This window comes from Abramis brama (genome assembly GCF_963993115.1).
Source record: "Abramis brama genome assembly, chromosome: 5".
In the NCBI taxonomy this organism is placed as follows: Eukaryota; Metazoa; Chordata; class Actinopteri; order Cypriniformes; family Leuciscidae; genus Abramis; species Abramis brama.
In genome coordinates this window covers 14,478,979-14,505,345 of record NC_139967.1, presented here as the reverse complement: position 1 = coordinate 14,505,345, position 26,367 = coordinate 14,478,979, and the positions used below count along the sequence as shown (strand labels likewise).

The 26,367-nt window shown below is 37.0% G+C and overlaps 1 protein-coding gene and 1 long non-coding RNA gene across 3 annotated transcripts in view; one reads left to right on the top strand and one right to left on the bottom strand.

Moving 5' to 3' along the window:
* Positions 1 to 290: 290 nt before the first annotated feature.
* On the top strand, positions 291 to 22,691 carry arap1a (ArfGAP with RhoGAP domain, ankyrin repeat and PH domain 1a). 2 transcript variants are annotated; one of them, XM_084115084.1, is made up of 30 exons: positions 304 to 429; positions 665 to 743; positions 1,828 to 1,863; positions 2,602 to 2,687; positions 2,810 to 2,911; positions 3,017 to 3,086; positions 4,457 to 4,577; positions 4,698 to 4,894; positions 4,982 to 5,091; positions 5,549 to 5,748; positions 5,835 to 5,920; positions 6,055 to 6,237; positions 6,336 to 6,510; positions 6,622 to 6,729; positions 6,850 to 6,985; positions 7,084 to 7,186; positions 8,181 to 8,355; positions 8,478 to 8,687; positions 9,359 to 9,574; positions 9,681 to 9,786; positions 10,048 to 10,195; positions 10,660 to 10,728; positions 10,926 to 11,009; positions 11,127 to 11,244; positions 11,774 to 11,887; positions 12,447 to 12,577; positions 12,745 to 12,827; positions 12,955 to 12,990; positions 20,518 to 20,581; positions 20,732 to 22,691. In XM_084115084.1, exons 3-30 carry the CDS (start codon positions 1,852 to 1,854, stop codon positions 20,759 to 20,761), a joined length of 3,273 nt encoding a protein of 1,090 aa, XP_083971210.1. In that variant the 5' UTR covers positions 304 to 429; positions 665 to 743; positions 1,828 to 1,851; the 3' UTR covers positions 20,762 to 22,691. The 2 variants fall into 2 exon arrangements, with proteins under 2 accessions (XP_083971209.1, XP_083971210.1); XM_084115083.1 differs by lacking the exon at positions 665 to 743 and having other exon boundaries at positions 291 to 429.
* The window catches only part of LOC311083505, a 21,519-nt gene continuing 17,289 nt past the window's right edge, over positions 22,138 to 26,367 (bottom strand). The window contains exons 2-3 of the long non-coding RNA XR_014606306.1: positions 22,371 to 22,471; positions 22,138 to 22,279 (exon numbers count right to left, since the gene is read on the bottom strand). This is a non-coding gene — a long non-coding RNA (uncharacterized lncRNA). The remainder of the gene's footprint in view (positions 22,280 to 22,370; positions 22,472 to 26,367) is intronic.

Genomic DNA, 26,367 nt, shown 5'->3' with positions numbered 1-26,367 from the left:
GTTCGTGCTTACTAGCTTTCCTCTTTTGTCTAAAAACGCGCTAAAAAACTCAGAATACCAATTTTTTTCAATGCAAATATAAAAATCTAGTTAGCCTACATTTCTTACTTGCAAAAACACATCGTAAATAGTTAACACTAGAATTGTGGTACAATTTGAACTTCGTGGTGCCTACCTCAATCAAAACTCTTATAACAACCCCTGCTGCAGCCATTAGAGGGCAGTAAGTACAGACTACTGTAGAATGCACATGCACACATACCGGTATACACGATCGTTAACGTCAACAAATAGTCTAAATCTACATAATAGTTTCTCAGCAGTTGCTTGAGACTAGTGGCAGTCAGTAGGGAGCATGAGACCGAAAGCAACAGTTTGGATCTATCCTCTGTCTTAAGAAGTAGCTTATCCAACATTGTGCCCTTACAGGTGTGTTTCAAAGATTTAAAAAAAATTCAATTTTAGAAATTCAACATTTATAAGCTTCCTCTAGTTTCAAAAAGCTTCAAAAAATGAGTTTGGCCAATAAATGTTGAGATTAGCTGGACTCACAGGATTGAAAGCAGTGCTTTTGAAGCGAAAATAATAGTTTTTATAAAGTTATCTGAGGAATTGCTGGTATGGTTCTGTCACCGAGTCATAAACTTCCTCATTTTCCAAATAGAGCTCTGTGAGCGCGCGTGTGTACGTTTATAAATGCCTTGTAATGCAGTAGGGCTTGGCACAGATTTGACTGCACACAGGTAACTTACCTTATTTTATCTGTTACTAACATCATAAACTATAGCACAGTTTGATCAGATATCACTATAAGTAATGGTAGTAGTAGTAAGAATGATTATATATCATAATCCTAGATTTTTCAAGAATAATGTGTTGGTTTGAGATTGGATACGTGTGTTTGTGCGCGTGTGCATGTTTAACATAAAATGTTTCTTAAACACTAGCTCTTAAGTAAACCATTCAGTAGTTTAAATCTATAAAGTGTTTTTACTCTGGTTGTGATATTTTACCAATATCTGATATTAAACTAATCTTTATTCCTCTAATATTCACATTAAAGTAGCTTATGAGTGTCTATTTCTGCACGTGTGCATTTTTGTAAACAGTTTTACTTTTTTTTTACTTACTGCTTTTTATTGTGTGTGTTTTTGCACATAAGCGGAATGGTCGAAGCAGAAAAAATGTTTTAGCTATTATCTTGGTTTCGTGAAGAACACCAATCTGAGCTTACTTCCCAAAATGTACCACATTGAAGAAGAGCATTATTGTGTGCACTGAAAGGACTATTGTTCCTTCTGATATCTTTCAAAGGTTGTTTGTTTCTTAATGTCTGTGCTTGGGAACTTTTAGAAAGGCTGTGCATCAGGTTTGGTGGCTTCAGATCATTGTGTGTTTTACAGTAAATTTGGGTGAGGCGGAAGAGATGTTTTTCTATTTCTGTAATTAATGTCATAGCATTACATCAGGGTTATAGGTCATACAGTATAAGCGTTGTCCAGATTGTTGTTTTTTCAGTCACTTATGTAAATTTGGCTGGAAATATTCCTCATTACAACTCAAAACTAATGATAAAAATGATTATCCTGAATCATATAATGAAGACAACCAGACATCTTTTTTTTTAGAGACCCTTAAATTTTTTTCCCCATTATGTCAAGACTCAAGATGGTTTGAAACTGTGCCAGGAAAAACCTGATCGTCCTGTATTTTATAGATATTTCCAATATGTTAAAGAAGCCACATGTTATTCATATGTTCTTCATTGTTTTTTGTTGGTTTATGTTTTGATAATTAATTGATTAATGTGTTCTGCATCCTTCAAAGGTACACACACCACAATCCCAGAACATGGCTTCAAAGGTAAATTTTGTGTCTGTGACTGAGTGTGTATGTTGTTCTGTCAATGTGAAAGTTGGTTAAATAGCCATTCTCTTGGGCCTGTATGGTAGAGAAAATGTACCACTCATTCTCACAGCTGTGCTATCAAGTTCATCATAGTACATCTTAAGTTTTTGTCTAATAAATATTCTTTTCTACAACAAAGTTCTTGCTAAATATATATTACAGTTCAAAAGTTTGGTGTTGGTAAGATTTTTTAAATAATTTTGGAGAAAGTGTCTTATGCTCATCAAGGCTGCATTTGCTTAAAAATACAGTAATATTGTGAAATAGTATTGCAATTTAAAATGACTGTTTTTTAATTGAATATATTTTAAAAAGTAATTTATTCCTGTGATGGCAATGCTGAATTTTCAGCATCATTACTCCAGTCTTCAGTGTCACATGATCCTTCAGAAATCATTGTAATATGCTGATTTTGTGTTCAAGAAACATTTATTATTATTATCAATGTTGAAAACAGTTGTCCTGCTTAATATTTTTGTGGAAACCGTGATACATTTTTCACGTGATTCTTCGATAGAACGTCAAAAGAACAGCATTTTAAATAGAATTTATTTGTAAAATTATTAAAGTCATGTCACTTTTGATACAAATATTTTCCTATTATTGAATTTTCCTATTCTTACTGACCCCAAAATTTTAAACAATGGTGTTTTTATTTATCATTTTCATCAACGGTTGTTTGTCTTCCAACAGGAGGATCTATTGCGAGACATGCAGAAATGTTTCATCAACCTGAAAGTTGAAGAGGATAAAAAAGAGACAGTCACTCAAAGAGAGCGGTGTGTGCATGAAGCGCAAAAAAATATATAATTTTATTTTGTTTTGTGTGTTTACTTGAGCCTGCAGTGGAAGAGAAATTAGAATTATTCTGTTGTATTAATACAGCGTTTGTTTATCTTAGTGAGGACAGTATTGATATCCGATGTACAGAGTTTCCTGATTTCTCAGAGGAGTTCCGTCAGATTATTAAAGCTGGCTGGCTGGAGAAAACTCCTCCAAAAGGGTAAGAAAGAATAACTAAGCCTCTTTTCTGAAATCTGTGGTTTTATTTATATTTATAATTATTATATTAATTTATGTTTTATAATATTTGTTTTTGTAATTTCAGTGGCAAGATTTACCAGCGTCGATGGGTGCAGCTGGACTCAGAATATTTGAGATATTTTCAATACATCAAGGTAAAATAGTTGAATAAATCAATCAGTCAGTTTTTTTCTTCTCTATCCATACATCCACTCTGTACTCTTGTGAGTAAATATTTTGCAATATCCCCCTGGTAATTAAAATCTTGAATAACAATTAGATCCTTCCAATCAGAATAAATATATAGATTTTCTCGTTCACCAGACACATTCCTTTCCTTCCAGAATGACTATAAAAAAGTCCAGTCTTGTTTTCTTTAAGGAAGTTAAGTATTTATTGTACAAACAAGCTAGAAAATGATTGGAATGGAGAGAGGGGATGATGATAATTACTAAATGATGATGCACACTAAAAACGAGAGGATATGAAAGCTGGAATGTATTTCTGCCTGGTTTCGGTCACAATGATTCAATCTAGACTTAAAGTTTCTGGAATTTAGAAAGTTTATCAATTGCCTGATGTTTTTAGAAACCTTAGTCAAGTCACCTTTATTCATATAGTGCTTTTTACAATACAGATTGTTTCAAAGCAGCTTTACCTGCTGTAGATCTAGAAGAAAATAGCATCATAGTCCATCTTAAGTTCAGTGATGTTTCATTTTTGTTGTAAAAAAGTTATTAATTTAGTTAATTACACGGCCCGGATCTGGCTGACTACAGTAAACCTCCAAAAAACAGAAAGACTTGCATTAGAGTAGATGCCATTCTTCTTATGATGTAACGAGTGCATCGGGTGTTATAGGAATTAGGAAGTGTTCCTGGTTCCGGCTGACCTAGTCTATGCAGCCTAACAGCGCTTGTGTTCAGAGTCAGACTGTAAAAAAGAAAAGAGGCATATATTTAAAGTTGTACACTCGCTCTGAGATAGTGATAATAAAATAATAACTATCAAGAATGACATTTTTCTCCACTGCCAGTCCTCTGCACTCCAACTCTGATTTATTATTATAACTGTCACTACTACTGTATCATTACTCTATAACTCTGTCAATTTTGGCCGATACTGATTATCTGATAATGTTTTGTTTAATTAAATAAAATAAAAAAACACACGGTATAAACTAAAATATAATTTTAAATACTACAGCTGAATTTAGGCACCACCACATTATAATGTACAATATTTTACTTAGTGAGCAATAGATGGCGCCAAAGGCAAATGAATAGTAAAAAATAAGGGGAACAATTCAATTTCCAAATATGCTATGTATCCCTGATCCCTTTTGTTTTTATATTTTTAATTAATGAGTATAGCGTTTATTGTTTACAGTATAGCATTGTTCATTGTGTGCCTTTCTTGTCCTGTTTGCAGACCCTGTGAAACAACATTTGAATGGAATTTCAATTAACTTGACTCAAGTGTAATACAGAGTTTTCAAGAATTTCTCTTTCTCTTTGTGTGACAGGAGGTCTACTCTAAAAGGATGGTGTCTCTGGAATCTGTCGATAAGGTGGTCAGTGTCGGAGATTTACGATTTGAGCTCCACAGTCAGAGCCGGACTTTCCTGTTTCGAGCAGAAAGCACTCGTGTGTATTTGTCAATGTTTTCTTCTGACCAGCTTGCAGAATGTCTCTGACACATCTTTGTTTTTATATTCAGGCTGTGAATGATTTTCATACATTTATATTGTGTGTGTATTTTCACAGAGGAAAGAAATGACTGGGTGGGCTGCATTGAAAAGATTCTGAGTGAACGCAAAAATAGTCTGGAGCCCCGGAATCTGTTCTTTAAGAGCGGTAGTGTGAATATTTGTTTCGAGGGCAACCTGGAGATGTTGTCACCGCGCACCAAAGTCTACACACTTATCAGCAGGGACAAACTGTTCCTCTTCAGAAGCCACGAGGTGTGAGTCTGAATGTGAATAATTGTCTTTCTAAATGTTTTGAGGGGTTTATTTGATAGATTAGTTGTGTTTGTGTTTTGTATATAGGAATATTTTCAGGGTGTAGGCATCACTGACATAGACATGCGAATGGCCAATGTGAGAGATGGAGAAACCAAGCGCTCTTTCACGCTCACCACTCCATACAGAGCATTCAGGTAAACGCTGCAATTTTTCACTTTTTGCACACAAAACTGGAAAGCATTTGTTTAGTTATTTTTGTATTATTTATATACTACTATAGTATTTATTCATATTTAGCTTTTATTTTTATATTTTCAGTTTAAAAAAAATATATATTTGTATCAGGCCCAGCGCCACGGACCATGATTTGAACCGAGGGTAAAACCCTCGCACTGTTTTTCCAGTGTGTACCATTCGGAGTTTGGTACACACTGTTTCTTCAAGTTTCTTCTAACAAATTTACTGAAGAATGGATGTCGTAAACAATGTGCTTTAGATAAGAGGGTGGCATTTTGTATGGACATGACATTAATCAGTGTTTTTTACTTGATTAAGCCAAATAGACCATAAACTCATTGACGAAACTAAACTCCCTACATCAATTAAAATTGTTTTAACTTCATTTGTATGCTTCTCTCTCTCTGTTTGTAGTTTTGTGGTGAATTCAGTGAGTGAGAAGCAGAAATGGTGCGAGTTACTTAATGAGTGTGTGAGTCGCTCTCTGTCATGTGATGGAGTGTGTGAGAGCATTTGGCGTGTGCCATCAAACCGTTTATGTGCGGACTGCGGCTCTTCGATGCCAGAGTGGGCGTCAATCAACCTGTGTGTTCTGCTATGTGAAAAATGTGCAGGTACATACAAATATTAACAAATGACAGCAGCAGCTATGTACTGTATATGTCTGCTCATAAATGCGTACACATTTGTGTGATAACAGGTGCACACAGAAGCCTGGGCCAGAACGTGTCAAAGGTTCGCAGTCTGAAGTTGGATGAACGAGTGTGGACTGATGACCTCATCAGGGTACAATGAATGTGATGCATCCAGTCTATATGCTGCCTCAGTTACATCTGAGAGTTAAATTGATGTGCTTTGCAGTTGCAGTTGTGCCGTTCTCTTTCTGGATGATGTCTGATAATCTAATTTTGTGTTGCCAGGTTTTTCTGCTGCTGGGTAACGGCAAAGCTAATCAGTTCTGGGGAGCGAATATTCCACCGAGTGAAAGTCTCAGTGCGAACGCTAACAGCGAGCAACGTCTCCAACACATAACAGCAAAATACAAGAATGGAAAATATCGCAAATACCACATACTCTTTGGTCAACAGGAGGCGCTCAACAGAGTTAGTCAATTCTATCTAAATGCAAAATAAATGACACTAAATGCACATCGAATGAATGTTCTGCTCTCTCTCATGTCTGGTTTTTCTGCGTTTCTTAGGCTCTGTGTTCAGCGGTGCAGTTTTCTGATTTGTTGGATACTCTCTCGCTGCTGAATTGTGGGGCGGATATCAAGTGCAACTCTGGTATCCCAGAATACCCTTCTCCACTGTCTCTGGCAAAACATAGTGGCCAAACAGTACAAGCGGAGCTACTTATGCAGAACTTGAACTCAGGTGCACAAATACATACAAAACTCTAATGTATATGTGTTTAGATACATAGGTTCAGACGTTTCATGGGTTCAGCTTTTATGTTTAAACTCATCTTGTTTTGTTCTTCATCAGAGTCTTTTACGCCAGTGGTTAAAGATGTGTCCAATCGATCCCATTCTGGCTGCCTTTTTAAGACTGCCTCATCAAGTCGGCCAATCACAGACCACAAAACCAAAGCAGGTGTGTGGAGCCCTCGTAGTTTCATTGGTTTAGTAAATTGCTGTATGATGACTAGCCAGTGAATCTCAAGGATACTAAGCGTTTGTCTGTGTTTATGAACCTTTTGTGTGACTATTGTAGATTTCACTCAGCGTTGGTGCTGTCTTGGTGATGGAATGTTTAGCTACTTTAAGAATGAACAGAGCCACAACAAGTGTGGTGGCATGAAGACCAGTGAAATCATCTGCCTCTCTGTCAACAGCCCAGGGAAACATGGGTAATAAACCATGAACTTCAACTTTAATTGAGTTTACTTTTACCACATGAATCCTTTTGTGCGCTATATTCATCATGCTCTCTTTAATTGGCTGGCAGCTATGAGCACACCTTTGAGTTGTACTCTGAGGAGGGGAAAGTCTATCTGTTTGGAACCGATGATGGCAGCATTGCCAAGAACTGGATTCGGGCTATTGCCATGGTGATCAAATTATTTATTTATTTAGTTTTTTAAACACATTTTTTACCACTCATTTGAAAATACCATATTGTGAGGACAAACAAGAGCAGTAGACTATGGGTTTTCAAACTGGACCAAAAGGGGGTGCTTTTTTTATTTAAAAGATATTAACAATTTTATTCAGCATGGACACAATAAATTAACATTAAAGGGATGGTTCACCCAAAATTGAAAAATCTGTCATCATTTACTCACCCTAAAGTTGTTCCAAACCTGTACTTCTTTCTTCTGTTAAACACAAAATATGATATGTGGGTAACCAAACGACCAATTGTTGGGCCCCATTGACTTCCATAATATTCTTTTTTCCATAATATGGAAGTCAGCGGGGCCCATTGAATATGGGTAACCAAACATTCTTCAAAATATCTTCTTTTGTGTTCAGCAGAAAAAAGAAATTCATACAACAGGTTTGGAACAACTTGAGGATGAGTAAATGATGACAGAATTTTCATTTTTGGGTGAACTATCCCTTTAAGCCATAAAGACATTAATAATGTTACAAAAGAGTTCTATTTCCCATTTGTCAAAGAATCCTGAAAAAAGTATTACAGTTTCCACAAAAATATTAAGCAGAACAACTGTTTTCATCATTAAGTTATAATAAGACAAGTTTCTTTTCCATCACAGGAATAAATTACATTTTAAATGTTTAATAAATGTAATGTTTAATGGAAAACAGTCATTTCATATTGCAATAATATTTCACAACATTATACTGTTATATATTATGCTATTATACTACACAATATTAATGCTGTTTTACTGTATTATTATCAAATAAATGCAGCCTTTTGTGAGACTTTTTTTTTCTAAATGTTAATCTCTACTTCCTTGCAGCCTTCCATGCATTGTTCTGTAAAGCTGCTTTATATTATTAAATAAAATGGTTATCTTATATTCTAATATGTTGGCAAAGGAGAAAAATAAACTGATCCACTTCCTTCTTATTTAGGCTGTGCTGCCTCCTGCACTGTTTGATGTGTGTGGAACCTGTGATCGTCTGGGTCGCCTGCGCTGCACAGAGGGCAGCCATGGCATTGGTTGGTTTTGCCTGAGTGGCTTCAAACTGCAGGTGTTACTGGAAGACAATGTACAAACAATCGACCTGCGCAAGCTGGTCACACTCAGTGAGTTACAGCACACCGATCTGAGACAATATGAAATGTATATATACTATATGTGTGTATATATATATATATATATATATATATATATATATATATATATATGAATGCGTGTGTGTACGTAGCTCTCTCTGACAGTTCTGGCTCCTTGGTGATGGTGTGGCGGGGTGGACCCCTGCATTTGCTAGCTGACCGCAGGCCTCATTTTGTGGGCTGGCAGACCTACATTCAGCAGAAATCTGGTGCTGGAGATCAGCCGCTATCCCAGCAGCAACTCACTGACCTGGGTGTCCCTGTGACTATTGACCGCTGCCTGGACCATGTAACACGTTACGGTATACAAACACACATTCACATTACAGAAGAAAGCGCAAACATTCTGTTGTAGAAATGAAAAATATGACAAAACAAGCATTAAAATAAGCCAAAACATATTTCTAGTTATGTTAAGCTCTAAAGTATTTAATCGGGTGAAAATTGTGAGTGGGTGAGCCTTAAAGTCAAAAAGGTTGAGATACACTAGTCTATTGTTCTTTGTCTATTAAAGCCAACATAAAACAGAAGTTGTGCTAGTCTTTTCTTCCCTATTGTGATGTACTTTCGAGTGGAGCGGCTTCTTGAACAAGAAAAATGAAGGGCAGGACTTGATTTTGTCCATTGGACCACCATTGTGGTTTGTGGTATCTGCAATCTCATATGAGTAAGAGAGAAGAGATGTAGCTGCAAGAGGGAAGGGAAGATAAAAAAATAAAAAATAATGATGTGCAGGGATAAATAATTTATAAAAAATACTGCAATATTCCATAAAAAATAAGAACTGTCCATTTTGAATACATGGTGACTTTAAATTCTAATTAAAGTGTACTAAACTGGATACAATTATTTTTCTTCATGCTGCCACCAAGTAAATCACACTCCTAATAGTAGGGAAATAGAATTTTATAAAATAAATGGCAAGATTTGGTATACTCAAAAAACAAACATAATGTCACTTTTTTATTTTTAGGACTGTTGTCATCAGGAATCTACCGAAAGAGTGGCATTTATTCTCATGTGACCAAACTGCTGGAGAGATTTCAAAATGATGCACGGAGTGTAACGTGGTGTGAGTCTGAGTATTCTGTGGATGATGTGGCTAACACGCTAAAACGATTTCTCAGGGAGGTCAAAGACGGAGTGTTAAACGGACAAGAGAACAGCGACAGCTGGCTAAGAGCTGCAGGTGAATAAAAATTGGAGTAATGTAAGATGAGATGTTTAAAACTGCTTAGAAAGTGGGAGTAACCCAACACTACTGTAAGCAAGTAACTTTCTTTAACACTCTGCAGGTCTGGAGAACAGAAGTGAGAAGATTAATAGATACAAGATTCTCCTCTCAAACCTCCCAGATGTTAACAGAGAAACACTCAGAGTCCTCATACACCATCTGGTTTGGTATATTATATGACATGTGACATGCTCAGCTGTCTAAAAGCTACAAAGTACTAACCAAATCACTATAAAATAGTAGTTTACTTTCTGATAACTTCTAAGCATTCCTAAGTCTAGATATGATAGATAGTGTTTAATATGCTTTAAAAATATTTCTGTGACTACGACTGGTTGATTTGAATTGATCATAAGGAATGCAGTTGGATATGTAGTTATTGTTAGTAGTACATCCAAGAACTTGACCTGGAATTTCTGCTTTGTCAGTGTTCAGCACCTGTCTGATGAGAATCAGATGACTGTACGAAACCTTAGTATCGTATTCGGTCCAACACTTTTTCAGACAGATGGAACAGATGTCACAGCATCTCAGGTGGTGGAGGAATTGATCCAAAACTACTGCAGCATTTTTAATGTGAGTCTGTCTTTAATGTTGGTACTTATCACATTAGTTAGTTACATTGATGATTGTTAATTATTTTATTATTGTATTAAGTTAAAGCTACATTATGTAACTTTTTTACAATAAAAACAATTTAAAAAAAAAAAAAAACAATTTTAGAAAAAATGTCTTTACCCTAATATGCTTTGACAAACTTATAATAATTATTAAATGTTAGAGTTGTCGGCACGGATTTTGCAGGAAATTGCATACATGTGTCATTCACCCATGCATGTCACATCATATCTGTACACAGAAAAGAAGATGACCCCTATATGTTTTAACACATTGAAGACCTTTCTCAAACACATAACAAGTCCGTATTTCATTTCTGGAAGCCAGGCTAAATAAGCAAGCACTGTTACTGCATTCAGATATCAAATACAGACCTGTTAATAACCTGAAGAATGATGACTGAGATGAAGCTTCTTTCACAGCTGTCAGAGTCTGACCTTCAGAGGCAGCTAAACATGACGTCTGACATCCTGAATAAACACAAGTCCCAGGTCAGAGTTCACAGGACACATGGCATTATTAAGGGCATTTTTAAATGCTGTTAATAAGGAGTTGTAAAATCTGTGCGTCTGTGTAAAGAACTCCTCATGTTGATTTGATGGCGAAACTGAATAAAGTCTGATGAATTATTTGAATTATTGTATTTCTGAGATATTTGACATTAATTGCTGACTTGATTATATTTCAGAGGTCCTTGAGTCGAACTCCATCCAGCACCATTTGTGCTGTTTACCTGGAGAAGAAAGAGGAGGGTGCAGAGGTTCTTGTTCAGGTGGACATTTAATCCTAACTTAAATTTATGTAATTATGTACTTTACCTGTGTGGACTACACCTCTGTTTGTTGCAGATCAGTGTAGAAGTTTTCTTTGTGTGTACTCTATGTGTTAGGTTGCGGCAGATATGACAGTATTCAAGTTGGTTTCTGTGGTTCTGGAGCTTAAAGGAATTCAGCAAGCCAGTGAAGAGTTCTGGAGCTGCTATGAGATTCTAGAGAAAGAGGACATGGGTGAGATTTCATCCTATTCTGAAAGTGGCACTGATCAATGACACATGAAAATAAAAATGATCTTTCTGTTTTTTAATATTTTAGTTGTTTTTCTGATTGATTCATTCATTTTAGTGCCATGTTGATTTGCTTTAGTTTACTGCTTTAGTTCTATGTTAAGAGGCAGAAATTACTGGTTTCAAATTCAAATACGACACCTAAATGATTTTAGATAAACTTGGCCATGAAACATCCCCTCAAACAATTGACTGCTTTTGGTCCAGTGCAATAGGGAACAATGACAAAAGCTTTAATTCATCTAACATTCTTGGTTTAAATTAAAAGTGCATTTTAACATCATAGTTGTTGTTTAAGTTTTTATCTAATATTTTGTTGTACCAAAATATGGTGTCGTGTTAAAAATGTACTTTATGAATATGGGAGCTTTCTCTTTTGGACATGACTCTGAATGTGGTAACTTGACTTTGATGTACTTGGTGATTAAGACTTTTTTTTTTGATGAGTGGGATTTTACTTTATTTTATAATAGAGAGAACACTGCATTACCAGGAAAGAGTCTTGCCACTCTATTTCTCACTTAGTTGTCACTGCCACCTGTTGATTAAGAAGAATCAGTACATCATCAGCATCATGAGGTACCTGGGTATGTCTTGTCACACAAACACCAATGCATAGTTTCTTTGAAAATCTATTTTATTCATCATAGATGAAAAAAATCAGTTTGATACATCACAAGATATTCCAAGAATATTGAAAAATACATTTAAATTCTTGTTTTCAATGTTAATTTATCTGTTTGCTTTCAGAAATAGTTTTAATTTATTCAATATCCAATATTGTAGCTTCTGAGATGCTTTTTAAGTATACATTTTAATTTTGCAATGAGATTCATATTTTGGCTCAATGTTTCTGTCTACAAAACTTCCATATATTTAGCAATATACTTTTTTGCTCAAAACGTTAATAAGGTCACAACTCACAAGAAACATTTTTTTTCTAGACTCCAAATCAAGTGTGTCCTAACTTTTTTACTGGTAGTGTAGTGTACAAAATATGGTGCAATAAAGAATGCACAACAATTAAGTGAATAAGAAACTACATCCTGAGTTATAGTCTAGTGCATTAACATTGCTTAAGTTGTTTTAGGAGCAGTGCAGTAGTTGTTTGCTAATGTGTGTGTGTGTGTGTGTGTGTGTGCGCAGAGAATAAGTTGAATCTATGTAAGAGTGGGCCATTGCATGTCTGTGAGGTTAAAAGTGAAAGTAGCAGAAACTTCCACCTTCGTCATTGTGAGCTTTCTGGCAACACCTTCAGACTGCACAAGGAACTACAGGTGTGTGCAAGTGTAAACATTAATACTGTATGGTTACACACCAGCTGCATTAAGCATAAGAAATTCATAAACAAATCTGAAGCAGTAAATACACTGAGAGACTGCATGAGTGAAAAACTAAAGAGAATGAATCGATCTTTAATCTCTGAAGGCTTCTGCTCTTTCAGGGTTCTCAGTGCGAGAGGGAATATCCTGCCAAAGAGCTCAAGCTCTATCATGGTTGCCGGAGCAAACTGCATCCACCCACCCCGTAATGAACCAAGAGCACTTAAACACAACATCTATTCCAGAGCTTATCTCACTTATCTCATGAGTATAAACTCATGTACTGAGATGCAGTTTGTGTTGTGTAGTAATTTCTTTTATTTTCTTTACAGATGGGGACTAATGCTGATTCATGACAAGCAGCAGTGGTGAGTCTGTAGCAGATTTTTATTTAGTCTTCCTCAATATTGAACATTCAGTTGCATATGGACCTCAAACATTTCCATCAAAAGTATTTACCAGACATATCAAGCAACATGCAACAATCTAATATTTATGGAGCCCCTAAAGGGACATGATTGTGGAAAAAATATGGGATAGGAGGAACATATATAATTTTCATATAACATTTTATTGCTAAAAAAGGGTGAATTCTTTTTTTATTTTTGGTTTGTGCAGTAATAAATAGAGATCCCAAAATCCCCTCTGTAAAAACCTTTTACTCTAATATATCAACAATTTTTTTGAACATGACTTGTTCCAATGACCAATGACCAGATTTTTATTCCAGAAATGTATGCAAGTTAGTGCATATTTAATTAGAGAACACCTCATTTGCATATTTGAACATAACATCTCAGTAAACTTGTTATACCATTTTTTTGCAATTATCAACTGAAGTATGGTGATATATATATCAGTTATCTTTTTGCCCCTATTCATACGGTGTCCGAGAGAGCTCAACGCGCTGCAACTGAAGAAAACACATGCAAATAGAAAAAACACCCGCAAATTAAGAAAACATCTTCATCAGTTTCACAACACAACCAAATACAGAAACGCGCTGCAAAAGTTAACAACCAAATACAGAAACGCGCTGCAAAAGTTCACAACACAAACAAATACAGAAACGAGCTGCAAATAGGACAGAACACAACGGAAATGTTTCCGGGGAACCCAATAAGTGACGGACGGACGGCTGGGACGTGCTTATTGCTCGTGAGCTTTACCTATGCCCTACTCTCTTAAAAGGGCAGACGGGCAGAGCCCTTGAATTGGGCACTTTGGAGGGAGCGGGACACTTGTGTGCCATTATGTTGATGAAGGGAGCAACGAAAGACAACGTAATTTCCTCATTATATTCACCTGGGATGTTCCCATGACAACGCAGCGCGTGTCCATCAGCTGAATAGCTGTTCTTACCAGAAATATAGTATTATTGCTGTTAACATAACTGTTGCAAATAAATATACATTTTATACAACAAAGTTTTTTAAATATGCGTTATATCTGTGTGTGAGTGTCTCAACTTTAAAACTTGCCGTCTCATATTTGGACCCTAGCTGCATTCTAACATTTCTTATGAAACTTATTTTAACATAACATGACAAAATGTGTACAATGTAACTGATGTATAGATTAATGTCTTTCCCTCATGTTCTTTTTCTCTATCTTTTTTTATTTATTTATTTATTTTAGTCTTCAGCTCATTGTTCTTTTTAGTATTCTTATGACATTGAACATATTGTAAATACATTTTGTATATTGTATACAAAGTTGTATGTCATAAACGTGTCATCTCTGTATGTTTTGCAAAAAAATTAAATAATAATAAAAGTAGACAGCTGTAAGCACCATAGATATCATATATAAAGGCTAGATGTCTCGTGCGCGCTGCTGGCCAATGGAGGTCGACGTCCGCACGTGGCGGCCATCTTGCGGCAGTGCGCTCGCTCACTCGTTTAATGGTGCAAATACTTTTAAATAACCATAACTTGCCCAATTTTCTACCGATTTTCAAACGGTTTGGTTTGTTATAAACGTCAGAGATGTAGTTATGACACTACATACATACACTGCATACATATGAAAAATTATAACATACATGTTCAAGCATTCGGAATTATAGCCACGCTAATAACGTTTGTAAGAAACCAAACCGTTTGTAAATCCGTCAATATTTCAGCGAGATATGAGGATTTGTGTGCATGCTGATCACTCACCTTAATGCACAGAGCACTGACATAAGATGGCCGAACGGTGATGCCGGAAGTGACTGCGCCATAAGACTTCTAGCGTTTATATATGATATCTATGGTAAGCACGTCCTAGCCGAGTCCGTCACTTATTGGGTTCCCCGGAAACATTTCCGTTGTGTTCTGTTCTATTTGCAGCGCGTTTCTGTATTTGGTTGTGTTGTGAACTTTTGCAGCGCGTTTCTGTATTTGGTTGTGTTGTGAACTTTTGCAGCGCGTTTCTGTATTTGGTTGTGTTGTGAGTATTTGGAGCACACATGTGTTGTGAAACAGATGAAGATGTTTTCTTAATTTGCAGGTGTTTTTCTATTTGCATGTGTTTTCTTCAGTTGCAGCGTGTTGAGCTCTCTCGGCCACCGTATATTCACCTGGGGTGTCTTGCCTTAAGTTTAAAGAAATACGGTCAGTGCTTATTTCATGGAGTTCAGTAAAGTTATATATTCACAGATTCGAACTTCCTGGATCAATAACTTGTGAGCTAACCATTGCTAAAACACAAATGACACCTCTTTCCAATCATAGTAACGTAGACAACAAGCTACAACCTAATTTTCCTCAAAACAAGCATTATAATATAAACTGATCTCTGAGCAGGCGGCGAGTCCGAAGGGACCTTCTGCAAAGTGCAAAACCCGAAAAGCGCTACTACAAAAATAGTCATTAACGTGTCACCAAATTGGTCTCCTACTGGTCATATACTACAACACATAGTTTGATAAAATGTCTTTTGCATAATTAATGATTATTTATCATGAAATTAAAATTAATCAGGTTTTGCGAGAGAACGCCAAAGCTTTGAAAATATTTTTTCCTCCCATCCAATATTTTTACCGCCACCATGTCCTTTTAGGGGATTTGTACATATTAGATGTTTTTCGTTCTTAAAAGCACAATGCTGCTCTGCTGCACTCCATTATGCACCGCTCTATAAAACAGTGCTTGTCAATGTCAAAATGTTTAAAATGACCAATCAAATCAAACAAGGTGGGCTTTACCGTACTACAGAAGCCAATCATGTACAGTGTGTCGCTTTAGTTAAAAGAGTGTGAGGAAAGATGAAAGTAGCTAAATATTATACTGTGTTAGGCAGTATTACATTTACATTTTACATTTAGTCATTTAGCAGACGCTTTTATCCAAAGCGACTTACAAACTAGGACTAGATTAAGCGAGTCATCATGAAGAGGCAAAAACAAAAACAACGCAAGAAGTGCTCAAGATACGAAGTTCAGGCATTATTCAGAGTAGCATAAGCCCGATAAGTGAGGTTTTAGAGGGAAAGGGGAGTTTTTATTTTATTTTTATTTTTTATGCGGTTAAGTGCTCACGGAAGAGATGGGTTTTCAGCTGTCTTTTGAAGGTTGTCAGGGATTCTGCATTCCGGATGAGGGTGGGGAGAGCGTTCCACCAGCATGGGAATGTTCTGGAAAGTGATTTTGTGGCTCTCTGTGATGGAACCACGAGACGTCGCTCGTTGACCGATCGTAGGCTTCTAGTAGGGATGTAGGCTCGTAGTAGTGAGTGAAAGTAGGAGGGAGCTGAGCCTGTGATAGATCTGTAAGAAAGCGTCAATGCTTTGAACTTGATGCGAGCAGAGAGAGGTAGCCAGTGCAGAGAGATGAACAGAGGAGTGACGTGGGCCCTCTTGGGCTCGTTGAAGACGAGACGAGCTGCAGCATTCTGGATCATCTGTAGAGGTTTGGTTGCACATGATGGAAGTCCAGCCAGAAGAGCATTGCAGTAGTCAAGCCTAGAGATGACCAGGGCCTGGACAAGAAGTTGTGTTGCATGCTCAGTTAGGAAAGGCCTGATCTTCCTGATGTTGTACAGTGCAAACCTGCATGATCGAGCTGTCTTTGAAATGTGATCTGTGAAGGTCAGCTGGTCATCAAACGTTACTCCAAGATTTCTGACCGACCTTGATGGGGTGATTGATGATGAATCTAGCTGGATAGTGAAGTCGTGCTGTAGAGACGGATTGGCAGGGAGGACGAGAAGCTCAGTCTTTGCCAGGCTGAGCTGCAGGTGATGTTCCTTCATCCATGCCGAGATGTCCGCCAGACAGCTTGAGACCTGTGCAGCCACTGTGGGATCATCTGGTTGAAATGAGAGGAAGAGCTGTGTGTCATCAGCATAGCAGTGGTAGGAGAAACCGTGTGCTTGTATGATGTGTCCCAGTGATGTGGTGTAGATGGAGAAGAGGAGGGGACCAAGAACTGAACCCTGGGGAACACCTGTGGTCAGTCGATGAGTTCTGGATACCTCGCCTCTCCATGCGACCCTGAAGGACCTACCTGTGAGATAGGACTCAAACCAGTGGAGTGAAGTTCCTGTGATGCCCAGTGATGAGAGGCTGGACAGAAGGATCTGATGATTCACAGTGTCGAAGGCAGCAGACAGATCCAGGAGAATGAGGACTGAAGATTTGGAAGCAGCTTTTGCGATCCGTAGGGCTTAGAAAATGAAGTGTGAATGTGTTCATATTGTGGGTATTAGAAAATGAAGTGTGAATGTGTTCATATTGTGAATTTACTGGTAGGGGGTAACAGTTTAGGACCCAAGGACCAGATGTTTGAAAGAAGACCTGTCAGTCAGAATTATAATAAATTGAAGAAAAGTTTTACTTAAAATAGTTTGCAGTTTCATCAGCAGAAGTCAGCTTCAAGGCTCACACAGGAGTTTGTAGGCCGCCCCATTCACAGCAGTTATATCCTACACCAAGGTCTAAGCTACTTCCTTGCTTCAGGTTGCAGTTTCTGATTGGCTAAGAAATAGATAAACATAGTAATTATCCACACATATACAGGTAGACAGAAGCATATCTCCATCGATTAGGCAGCTGACACTCTGACCCTGAATTTAGGTACGTCGTGACCTTCCAGGTCGCAGATTTGGGTTACTGGGCGCCAGCCTGTCCAGAACAACAACTCAGTCAATCTCCAATAATGCCAGTGGTTCCTTAACCTGTAACCAAGAAGACTAACACACACACTGACACAGCTTTTTCAAGGTTGGATTTGGCCAGGCTCTAACTCTAAACAGGAGAGTCCTCTCAAAACATCAAGATAATACATTCTTTCTCTCAAGGAGAGCTACACGTTAGTCTAACTGGAAAGTAAGGCTTTAACAAAGAAATGGTCCCTTAAACTATTGGCTTCAATGACCCCTATATGTTTTAACACATTGAAGACCTTTCTCAAACACATAACAAGTCCGTATTTCATTTCTGGAAGCCAGGCTAAATAAGCAAGCACTGTTACTGCATTCAGATATCAAATACAGACATTAAAGAATAATGAATAATAATCCAGAGAAGTCATTCAACTCATTTGATATTTAGAAGGAAAAATATTGATTAATACCTTGATTATAATCACTCATTACATATACATTGAAGCAGCAGTGGATTCCAATCCACTCCCTTCAGAACCTAATGAATGTGGAAAGTCTTTCAGTAAAAAATATATTTGCAAATAGTTCAAATGCATTACTTTGTTAAAAAATTCTAGTTGTTTTGCTATTTTTCTTTGTTGTTTTTTTAATTATTCTATTAAATCCCTTTAACTCTGTAATTGCTTTAATTAAAGCTGCAGTCCGTAACTTTTTGGGGTTAAAAATGATCCAAAATAAATTTTTCTAATAAATAAATATCGGAAGGGCATTAAATGTAGTCACGCAATGCTGATGCTGTTAAAGGAACACTCCACCGTTTTTTGAATAGGGCTTATTCACCTTCTTTCCTACATTTAGATAGGTGGGCAAATGCATTTTTTGTCTCAGTGCATGCATTGTTTTAGTTTGACAGGATCGGTGCGAGCTTAGCATAGCATAATGAATGGAATCCTTTGTTGCCAGCTAGCATGTCCTGAGTAAAAGTGATAAACCCCCCCCCCCCACCTAATTACTTCTTGTGGCCTGCGTATTCACAACGAGTACAAATAGCGATGCAGATTAACACTATTTCCTATGCAGATATTGACTATATTAGGGGGAAGCACAGGCAAAGCACTGCTACTTGGGCGCAGAGATATCACGCAACACATGAAATTCCACGACTTCCATCAACATACCAGCATGAATAGTAGCTGGCTATTTTTCCTACAGTACATGAATGGCGATGAACATGGCTGATTTTGTGAGAGACGAAGAGGGTGACTTCTCAGACAGTCAAGATCCAGAACCATACATATGAACCAGAGTTTTCAGAAGATGAGCTGCGTGCTTTAGAAATAGAATGACAGGAGGAGGTTGTGATCGCTCAACAGCCTGTGGACGTGAGGATGAGAGTCAACACGAACTGGTGGTGTGAGTGTGGGGGAATATGCCAATCTATGCCAACTGAAATAGAGTGTCTGTGCTGTGGCGAGTTACTGCCATCGATGACCAGGCTCAACGCGTCAGATCAAGATGAGCGTGCCCGCAGTTGTGTCACCGCTACCGAGGATTTCACGGCGTTGATCCATCCTGCAGTACTCGATTTTTTTTCCCGGTGTGATAAAGTGAACTGGAAAAAACGTCCCACGCCGAATGGACCAAATGGACAGCTGTCCACAGAGTAAGTGATTATTTTAAACATGACGCATGTATAGATCGACCCATATTATACCTGTATTCACAAGTCGTGGGATTTCATGTGTTGCGTGATATCTCTGCGCCCAAGTAGCAGTGCTTCACCTGTGCTTCCCCCTAATATAGTCCCAAGTCAATATCTGCCTGGGAAATTGCCTAGTGTTAATCTGCATCGCTATTTGTACTCGTTGTGAATACGCAGGCCACAAGAAGTAATTAGGTGGGGTTTTTTTATTGTTTTTATCACTTTTACTCAGGACATGCTAGCTGGCAACAAAGGATTCCATTCATTATGCTAAGCTAAGCTAACGCCAACCCTGTCAAACTAAAACAATGCATGCACTGAGACAAAAATGCATTTGCCCACCTATCTAAAAATGTAGGAAAGAAGGTGAATAAGCCCTATTTCAAAAAACGGTGGAGTGTTCCTTTAAACATTAACAATTTGAGAACAAAGTATAATTTGCATGGTTTGACGTGATATGATAAGCGATCGTTAGATTTAATCAGTGCGATTTACTGCAATGCTTTTATTCCCTTAGTTGTTCAGAACAAAAGTGGATGTTACTTACTTGTTCATTTGACATTTTCCAGTGAAAATTCTTATGTTGGTCATACTTCCAAAAAGTAGAATCTGTGATTTTGAATGACAGTCTCCACACCGCGTGGTGACTGACAGCCGCACATTCTCCTCAAAACATTGGGATTCATCCGTGCTGTGCCGAGGCACAACCCACGTAAAGTTGATAATTCCGCGAATAACTGCAATTGCAGATTTCGAACAGAGATGGCGACAAAGAGGAAAAATTACGGACTGCAGTTTTAAATAGCACGAGTATATTTGTGACAAGACCCCACAAATATTTTTTCCCCAATGTTCCAAAGCTTACAGCCTTGTAACAATGTACTCATTCTCAGTAAGAACATCATATAATCATTTATAAAATATAGTTTTGCATATGACAGGAAATTTTATTGTACATCCTTGTTCTGACCTGTTTTGTTATAATAAACAATGACTAGTTACTAGTTAACCAGTTTATTTTACTAGTTGGCTACATCCTTGAACATTTAAATTCTACCACATCTCCATGTCCCTGCTCACCTGTCTCTGGATCTTTTTTCTTTAAGGTATCTGTGCTGTGAGAATGAGGATGAGTTGACTGAGTGGACAGCCACATTTTACAGCATCCAGGTATAACCTCTGGCACACAAAGTCTTATTTGTTTGAATTCTAGTTAAATATACATTACATTTTTTTTTAAATATGCAGAACAATATGCATTTAAAAATGTGACACATTTTTATTGAACCAACTAAAAGGTTTTTAACTTCTTATTCATAGTACAATGGTGACATCTGGCCCTCCTGGTGAAATAACTTCAATGCAGCTGATGGGTTGGATAACAGCCATTTTTCTGATGGAAGAAACTCAAAAGAAAAAAAAAATTATATAAACCACATAAAAGTGTTTCTAAACAGACTGTGCCCATCTCAGATTCTGAATTATTACTAGCAGCACACTGACCTCTTGCATTATGAGTAATGTGACAATGATAAAATTTCTGTATCTTTGATTCCTTTATTTTTGGCATCAATTGCCAAAAAAAAAAAAATACTGTACCTCAATTCTGAATTGTATGTATGCTGAGTTAATAAATACATAATGTTTTAAACAAAATTTCCAGTGTAGATTAAGTTTTTTTTTTCTTTTTTTTTCTTAAATGTTGATTTGGAACAACATGAGGATGAGTAAATGACAGAAATTTCTATTTTGGGGGAACTATACCTCCAAGCTTTGGTGTTTCTGAGAAACCTGCCATTTTGTTTTAAGAAGAAACAATTAAATCTTTCCTTGACGGTTTTGAGAGGAAGTCTTGTGACCATTTTGATGACAAGGTGTTAAAAACTGTGTGTAGGCTACATTCATGCATTTACCAGAAACTTTTATCTGAAAGACATTGCATTAAAACTATATATTTAGCATTCCTTCAAAGTGAGCTACAGGAACACCATAGGTAAGTATAGCTGAAGTTGGTGTGCTCACCATCCTACTTCTGTCACCACAGAAACTACTTCCTACTTCCGTGATATGCATATAGCCTACATATTTGATCTAGTATCTGAAATTCAGCTCTCCAGAGACACAAGACCAATGGCAGGACTAATGAAACTAAATGTTTTTTTTTTTTTAATTTCTTCTTGTGTTGACTGGATTCTTTACAACTGAGTATGTAATTACTCTTTTGAAATTTGCTTTTTGTTTTTTTGATCACAATAAACTAAAGCATATCTGGAGTATTTTGAGTTGAGATTAGGGATGGACACTCGATTAAATTTTCTTAGTCGATCGTCAGGAGAATTAATGATCGAAAGGAATAAAGCCCTTTGAACTGAATAAAGAAATGTGTGCATTTAATTTTGGAGGGAAGGGGGACTGCTCCCATGAGGTATAATACATTTACAGTATTTACTGTATATATTTTTCTCGTGCTTCTATGGTCATAATTACTAACATCCTAATGTTATGTTATGTTAAAATACATTCACATAAACCTGCACAACAAGTGAATATCAATTAAAGCTGCTCAGTTTAAGTCAAGAAAGAAGTTTGGTCAACAGTAAAAAAATATACAAGGCAACCAATTGCATTCAACGAAACATTTAATTGAATGAATGAATGAATGAAAGAAATACACTTTATTGCCCCCAATTATATATTATATCAAGGGAGAGGGTAGGTAAGTTTTCCTTGAATGTTCTGTCTTCAAAGAAACTCGTTCGACTTACTACAAGGGAGAGAAAGATGGCAGAAAGCAGGCCAGAAAAGGAATACAAGTGTTCACAGTAGCCATTACATTCTGCCACCGACGCTGTAGGATAATCTGGAGACCTGGTGGTGAATCGAGAATCAGTCAAATGCTTAGCCATACATTGATAACAAAAGCATTCAAACTCCACACTATAAGTAATGTTATAGTTACTTGGATTTTTGGGTGAGAGCATTCCCCTGCCAGAAGCAGAGCGTGTCATAGGCCCCAGAGGAGACCAGGTCTTGAAAAATGCCTGTTGCTGTTGGAGAGAACTGGTAGTGGTAAAGAAAGAGGAAACGGTGTTAAAGTTAATACATTGAAGGACAGATTAAATACACATTGAAAGCCTATGTTTCCTAAACATTTTCATGAGGTTGAGATTACAGAAGTGAGTTAGGTCTATACCTATTTAGACATTTGTCATGATTTCTGTTATTTTGACTCTGTACTGCTGTACATAATTTGAAATTAAATGAGAACAAATACAAACCACTATTGTTATCCAAACTGTTATTCTTACACATTAACATTATAGCTGGATGATAATTTTGCTCATCCAACAAATTATGCAAATTAGGGAAAATATAATTTTATATTTTTATTGCATTATGATACCGTATATACAAACCTCAGACATAAATTATGCCTTTCTATAATGTTCAGGATTTTTTATACTGTCATAGAGGTGTACATTCATTTACACGTTTTAGCATTGAGGTCTTATTTGTGGGGCTTGTTGTAAAGTTTTCTTTCTTCAAAGCAAGAACCAGGAGACGTTGGGATCACGTTCAAACAGAAGTATTCTTTATTGAGCGCGGCTGCGGATTCGTCCAACATAATCTAATCTAACATAACTTTACATGGTATCTTATAGGCATTTTAGGAGGAGGGACTTTTGGGGGTGGAGACAAATTCAAACAAAGCATGTAAATGAGTATACAGGTTAAGGTAACACCCTAGACTGAGGGTCTAGCCAATCCTAATTCAATCAGCATAAGGCTCCAAGGGCCATTTGGGTCTGAAAGCCATTTGCAGAACAAAAGGTGAGATTCTCAGTGAATCATTCGTGTGCTAATCCCATCAGTTCTGAGTGATACTGGGACTCAAAGAGCCATTAAAGACAATGAGGAGAAAACAGGAAAGGCAACTTTGCTGAGCAGAATCATTATCTTACCCTTAAACACTAAATACAATATTCTTTACCGTGATGTTCAAATCAAATCAAATCAAAGTTTATTTATAGAGCACCTTTTTAAAACAGCAGGTGTTCACCAAAGTGCTGTACATACAATATAAAATAAACAGTAAAACTAAAAAGAATAACATAAAATAAATAAAAACACAATAAAAAAGCAATAAATACAATAATGGATTATAACACACACTTACAAAGAACTCCTAACAGGTAACTCTCATACTGTGTTATATGCAGTACTATACAAATATGTTTTTAAATGTAATTTAAAAACAGCAAGTGAAGGTGCCTGCCTAATGTACAAAGGTAAATTATTCCAGAGTTTCGGGGCCGCCACTGCAAAGGCACGGTCACCTCTGCTCTTTAATCTTGCATTGGGGGAGACTAAAAGCAGTTGCCCAGCAGACCTAAGTGCTCTGGATGGAACATATGGCTGTAATAGATCTGAGAGGTATTTAGGAGCAGTGTTATTTAATGACTTAAAAACCAAAAGTAAAATCTTAAAATCAATTCTAAAATGAACTGGCAACCAGTGAAGGGAAGCTAATATAGGTGTAATGTGGTCGTGTTTGCGTGTCCTTGTTAGTAGACGTGCAGCCGCATTTTGTACCCTCTGCAAACGTGTTAGAGATGCCTCACCAATGCCTACATAGAGACCATTACAATAGTCCAGGCGGGATGATATAAAAGCGTGGATGACCTTCTCAAAATCAGTAAAAGATACAAATGACTTGACTTTAGATAATTGCCTTAACTGATAAAAACACGATTTAACTACCAAATTAATCTGTTTATCTAGTTTAAAGTCACCGTCCATTAAAACACCTAGGTTTTTTACAACGGGCTTCACATATGACTTTAAGTCGCCAAGATCTACATCAGGGGTCTTGATGGTACCACCAGGTCGGAACAAAATGATTTCAGTTTTATCTTCATTGAACTTTAAGAAATTGGAGGCCATCCAGGCTTTAATATCCTCAAGACATCTCAACAAAGGTGCTATAGAGTTTGCATTGTTTCGTTTCAAAGGCAGATAGAGTTGCGAGTCATCTGCATAACAGTGAAACGAGATGCCATGTTTCCTAAATATGGACCCTAAAGGTACTATATATAAAGAAAATAAAATCGGTCCAAGAATGGAACCCTGAGGGACTCCACATACAAGAGATGCAGTAGAAGACACAAATTCCCCAAGACGTACCGAGAAAGTTCTTTCACCCAGATAAGATCTAAACCATTGTAATGCGGCACCCTTTACACCAACACAATGCTCAAGACGAGAGATCAGTATATTGTGATCTAAGGTGTCAAAAGCGGCAGTAAGATCTAACAGCATAAGAACAGCATAGTTACCTGTGTCAGTGGCCAATAATAAATCATTATAAACTTTTAACAGGGCCGTTTCTGTGCTGTGAAGTGATTTAAAACCAGATTGATAAATTTCTTGCAAACCATGCAAGTCTAGAAAGGACAGTAATTGTTTAAAAACAACTTCTTCCAATATTTTAGAAAGAAACGGGAGTTTCGAAATGGGCCTAAAATTAGCAAGAACCGATGAATCCAGGTTTGTTTTTTTCATCAGTGGTTCCACTATTGCGTGTTTAAAATGTAGGGGTACAACTCCATGAATGAGACTACTATTTACAATCAATAATATTGTAGGGCCAAGGGTTTCAAAAACCTTTTTTAGGAAATCTGGGGAAATAATGTCTGTGGGACAAACCGATGGATTCATTTTGTCAATGATGTCTTTCAAACAAGCAAGAGACACTGGTTCAAACTGATTAAAAACAAAGGAACATACAGAGAAAGAAGACATATCAACAGAAGGGTGAACAATATTAGCTCTAACAGTCACAATCTTGTCATTAAAAAACTGCAAAAAGTTTTCACATGTTTCTTTGGAAAATTCCAAAGTCATTTGTTGAGATGTATTTAAAACAGAATTAATAGTGTTGAACAGAACACGAGGTTTGTGAGAATTATTTGCGATGATATTTGAGAAATACCTTGACTTTTCCGTTTTTACAGCTTTTTGATATTTAAACAAGTTGTCTTTCAAGATCTCAGACGAAACCCGTAGCCTATCTTTTTTCCACTGGCGTTCCGCTCTCCTGCACTCGTGCCTAGCAGCACGGGTAATGTCATTTAGCCACGGTTCAGATTTTGGCTTAGCACGAATAGTCCAGATGTTATGTAGTTCTGATGTTATGTAAGGAAGCATATTTGAAATAGATTCTTAAATTTGAATCCTTCAGGCTGTTGCTGTACTTATTTGCTTTATATCCAGATGTATTTCTAATATTCTGACCACCTCATGTATGTAAATAGGGTTGACAAAAAAACTTTGAATAAAATATAGTGCAACATCAACATCACATTTAACTATGACCTCAGTATTGAATTTACACATTTCTGACTGGTATAACATTAATGAAGTGTTGGTCATGTAAGATAGCTGCAATTAACTATTATCTTCCAATTAACATTAACTAAAGTTGGCTAAATAAATTGCAACTAAATTCATGAGAGGACAGCTAATGCGTTCAAATGTCAAAAATACAGTAATTTCTTCAACTTACCAGCGAGCGTACTTCGGAAACACTGAAAATGAATGGGGTTCAGTGCTGGAACTATCCGCTGCTCCACGACATGCGTTGCTTCCGCATTCCAAAGTTCCCATGGCAGTCTATGGGAGTGTTAAGGCCCTTGCACACTGAGCGCGAAATTCGCGTCCGAAATTTTCGCACGTTAAAAAATAAATACCTCACGTTATGTCAATCACACTTGCACACTGCCTCCGAAACTTTCGTCCTTCAAAAAAAAAATTGGATCGGGTTCGATTTTCTGCGTTTTTCGCATCCGTAACAAGCATTTGAATGGTGTTTTGACAGTTTAGAGCCACAGAATAACAGATACGAAAAAACGCATGCGAAAATTTCGGATTCAGTGTGCAAGGACCTTTACCCTAGT